The following is a 1,278-nucleotide window of genomic DNA, read 5'->3' as shown; positions in this document are numbered from 1 at the left end:
ACGAGTCCCCGATGCACCCTGTCCCCGCGCCCGCGTGGATACCGAGAGCGCGGCGAGCCCGGACCCGAGGGGCGGCTGCGAGAGCGCGCGGGGCGCGTCCGGGGAAGGGGAGCCCCGCTTGGGCTGGACGCGCGCGGGTCGGGATTGCAGTTTTTCCGGGTAAAATCCCGAGAGCCACCAAGGTCGGTGGCCCCCTTGAGATGGGAATAGTCGGGCTTTCCCTGTTGCTGCTTGTCGGGGAAACGTGGCAGGCGTCCCTGAGAAAGTTCCCTGGCTCCGTGCTCTCGGGTGCCCCGGCCGAGCGCGCTGCGGCGCCGGAAAGTGTCCCCCCCGCGGGTGTCCGGCTCCCCCGGAGCCCGCTCTCTTTGTTTTATCCGCGAGGAGAGACCGGGAGTGCGCCCCTCTCACCCCTGCCTTCCCTGCAGGTGGAGCAGGGCGGAGCCCTCCCAGATGTTTCTTCCTCTGCTCCCCGAACTCCCTCCGAGGTGTGGCTGGTCTCAGCCCTGCTGTTTAACCGCCTCCAGCGTGGTTCCGGGCCGGGCTCCGCCAGGGGCGCCTGCGAGGTGGGCGCTGCGCGCCGGGCGGCGGTCGGGACGGTGCCCGCCGGCAGGACAGGGGAGCGGGAAGGCGGCTGGCGCCATGAGAAGCCGCCACGAGGTTTTCGCCCGGAGCCGACTCCGCCGGGGCCCCTCCTCCATCTTGGTTCCACATTTTCCCCTCCAGGTCGGGACTGCTTAGGCGCACGGGGCCCGGACCTGGCAGCTGGCGCTGGGGGACTTCCGTTTTGATTAAATTGATCCGGTCCCCAGCGCCCAGGGCGAGGAGTCTGCCTACTTTTAGGTCCCAAAAGCTGATGCCGCATTTGCCCTGGTCGAATGCGTTTTTTTTTTCTTTAACATTTTTACGTGTTCTTTACTAGTACTCTTACTAGTAGTTCTAAGCAAAACCAGATGCCCGCTCACTCAGTAAGCTTTACCGGCTTTTTAGAATTATTCTCGCCCTCTTCTTCCCGTAGCATATTCCTCTTGCACGAGACTTTTTGGGGGGGGGAGGGTGGAGAGGGGGATTGTGTTCCCAGCGCTCCTGGCACCATTATGTCTGCTGTAAAGTTGGGGCCAGATGTTAAGCTGAGGGCCAGTCCCCCTCTGGAGAAGCAGACTTAAGCTGGAAGGTGTGTGTAGCCTTTAGAAACAAAATGACCTTGGTGATCATCTAAATAATTTAGTCACTACGGAGGCGGAAACAGATCCTAGGAGGTGAAGTGAATCCCTTCCCCTC

The 1,278-nt window shown here is 62.1% G+C and overlaps 1 protein-coding gene across 1 annotated transcript in view; it reads right to left on the bottom strand.

Moving 5' to 3' along the window:
* TMCO1 (transmembrane and coiled-coil domains 1) overlaps positions 1-1,018 on the bottom strand; it is a 46,115-nt gene extending 45,097 nt beyond the window's left edge. The window contains exons 1-2 of the mRNA XM_023519925.1: positions 977-1,018; positions 43-227 (exon numbers count right to left, since the gene is read on the bottom strand). Coding sequence (XP_023375693.1) covers positions 43-227; positions 977-1,018 — 227 coding nt within the window. The remainder of the gene's footprint in view (positions 1-42; positions 228-976) is intronic.
* Between the last annotated feature and the right edge of the window lie 260 nt (positions 1,019-1,278).

Source organism: Pteropus vampyrus, unplaced genomic scaffold, assembly GCF_000151845.1.
Source record: "Pteropus vampyrus isolate Shadow unplaced genomic scaffold, Pvam_2.0 Scaffold241, whole genome shotgun sequence".
Lineage (NCBI taxonomy): Eukaryota > Metazoa > Chordata > Mammalia > Chiroptera > Pteropodidae > Pteropus > Pteropus vampyrus.
The sequence above is the reverse complement of the archived record's forward strand: the minus strand, read 5'-3'. Positions and strand labels throughout refer to the sequence as shown.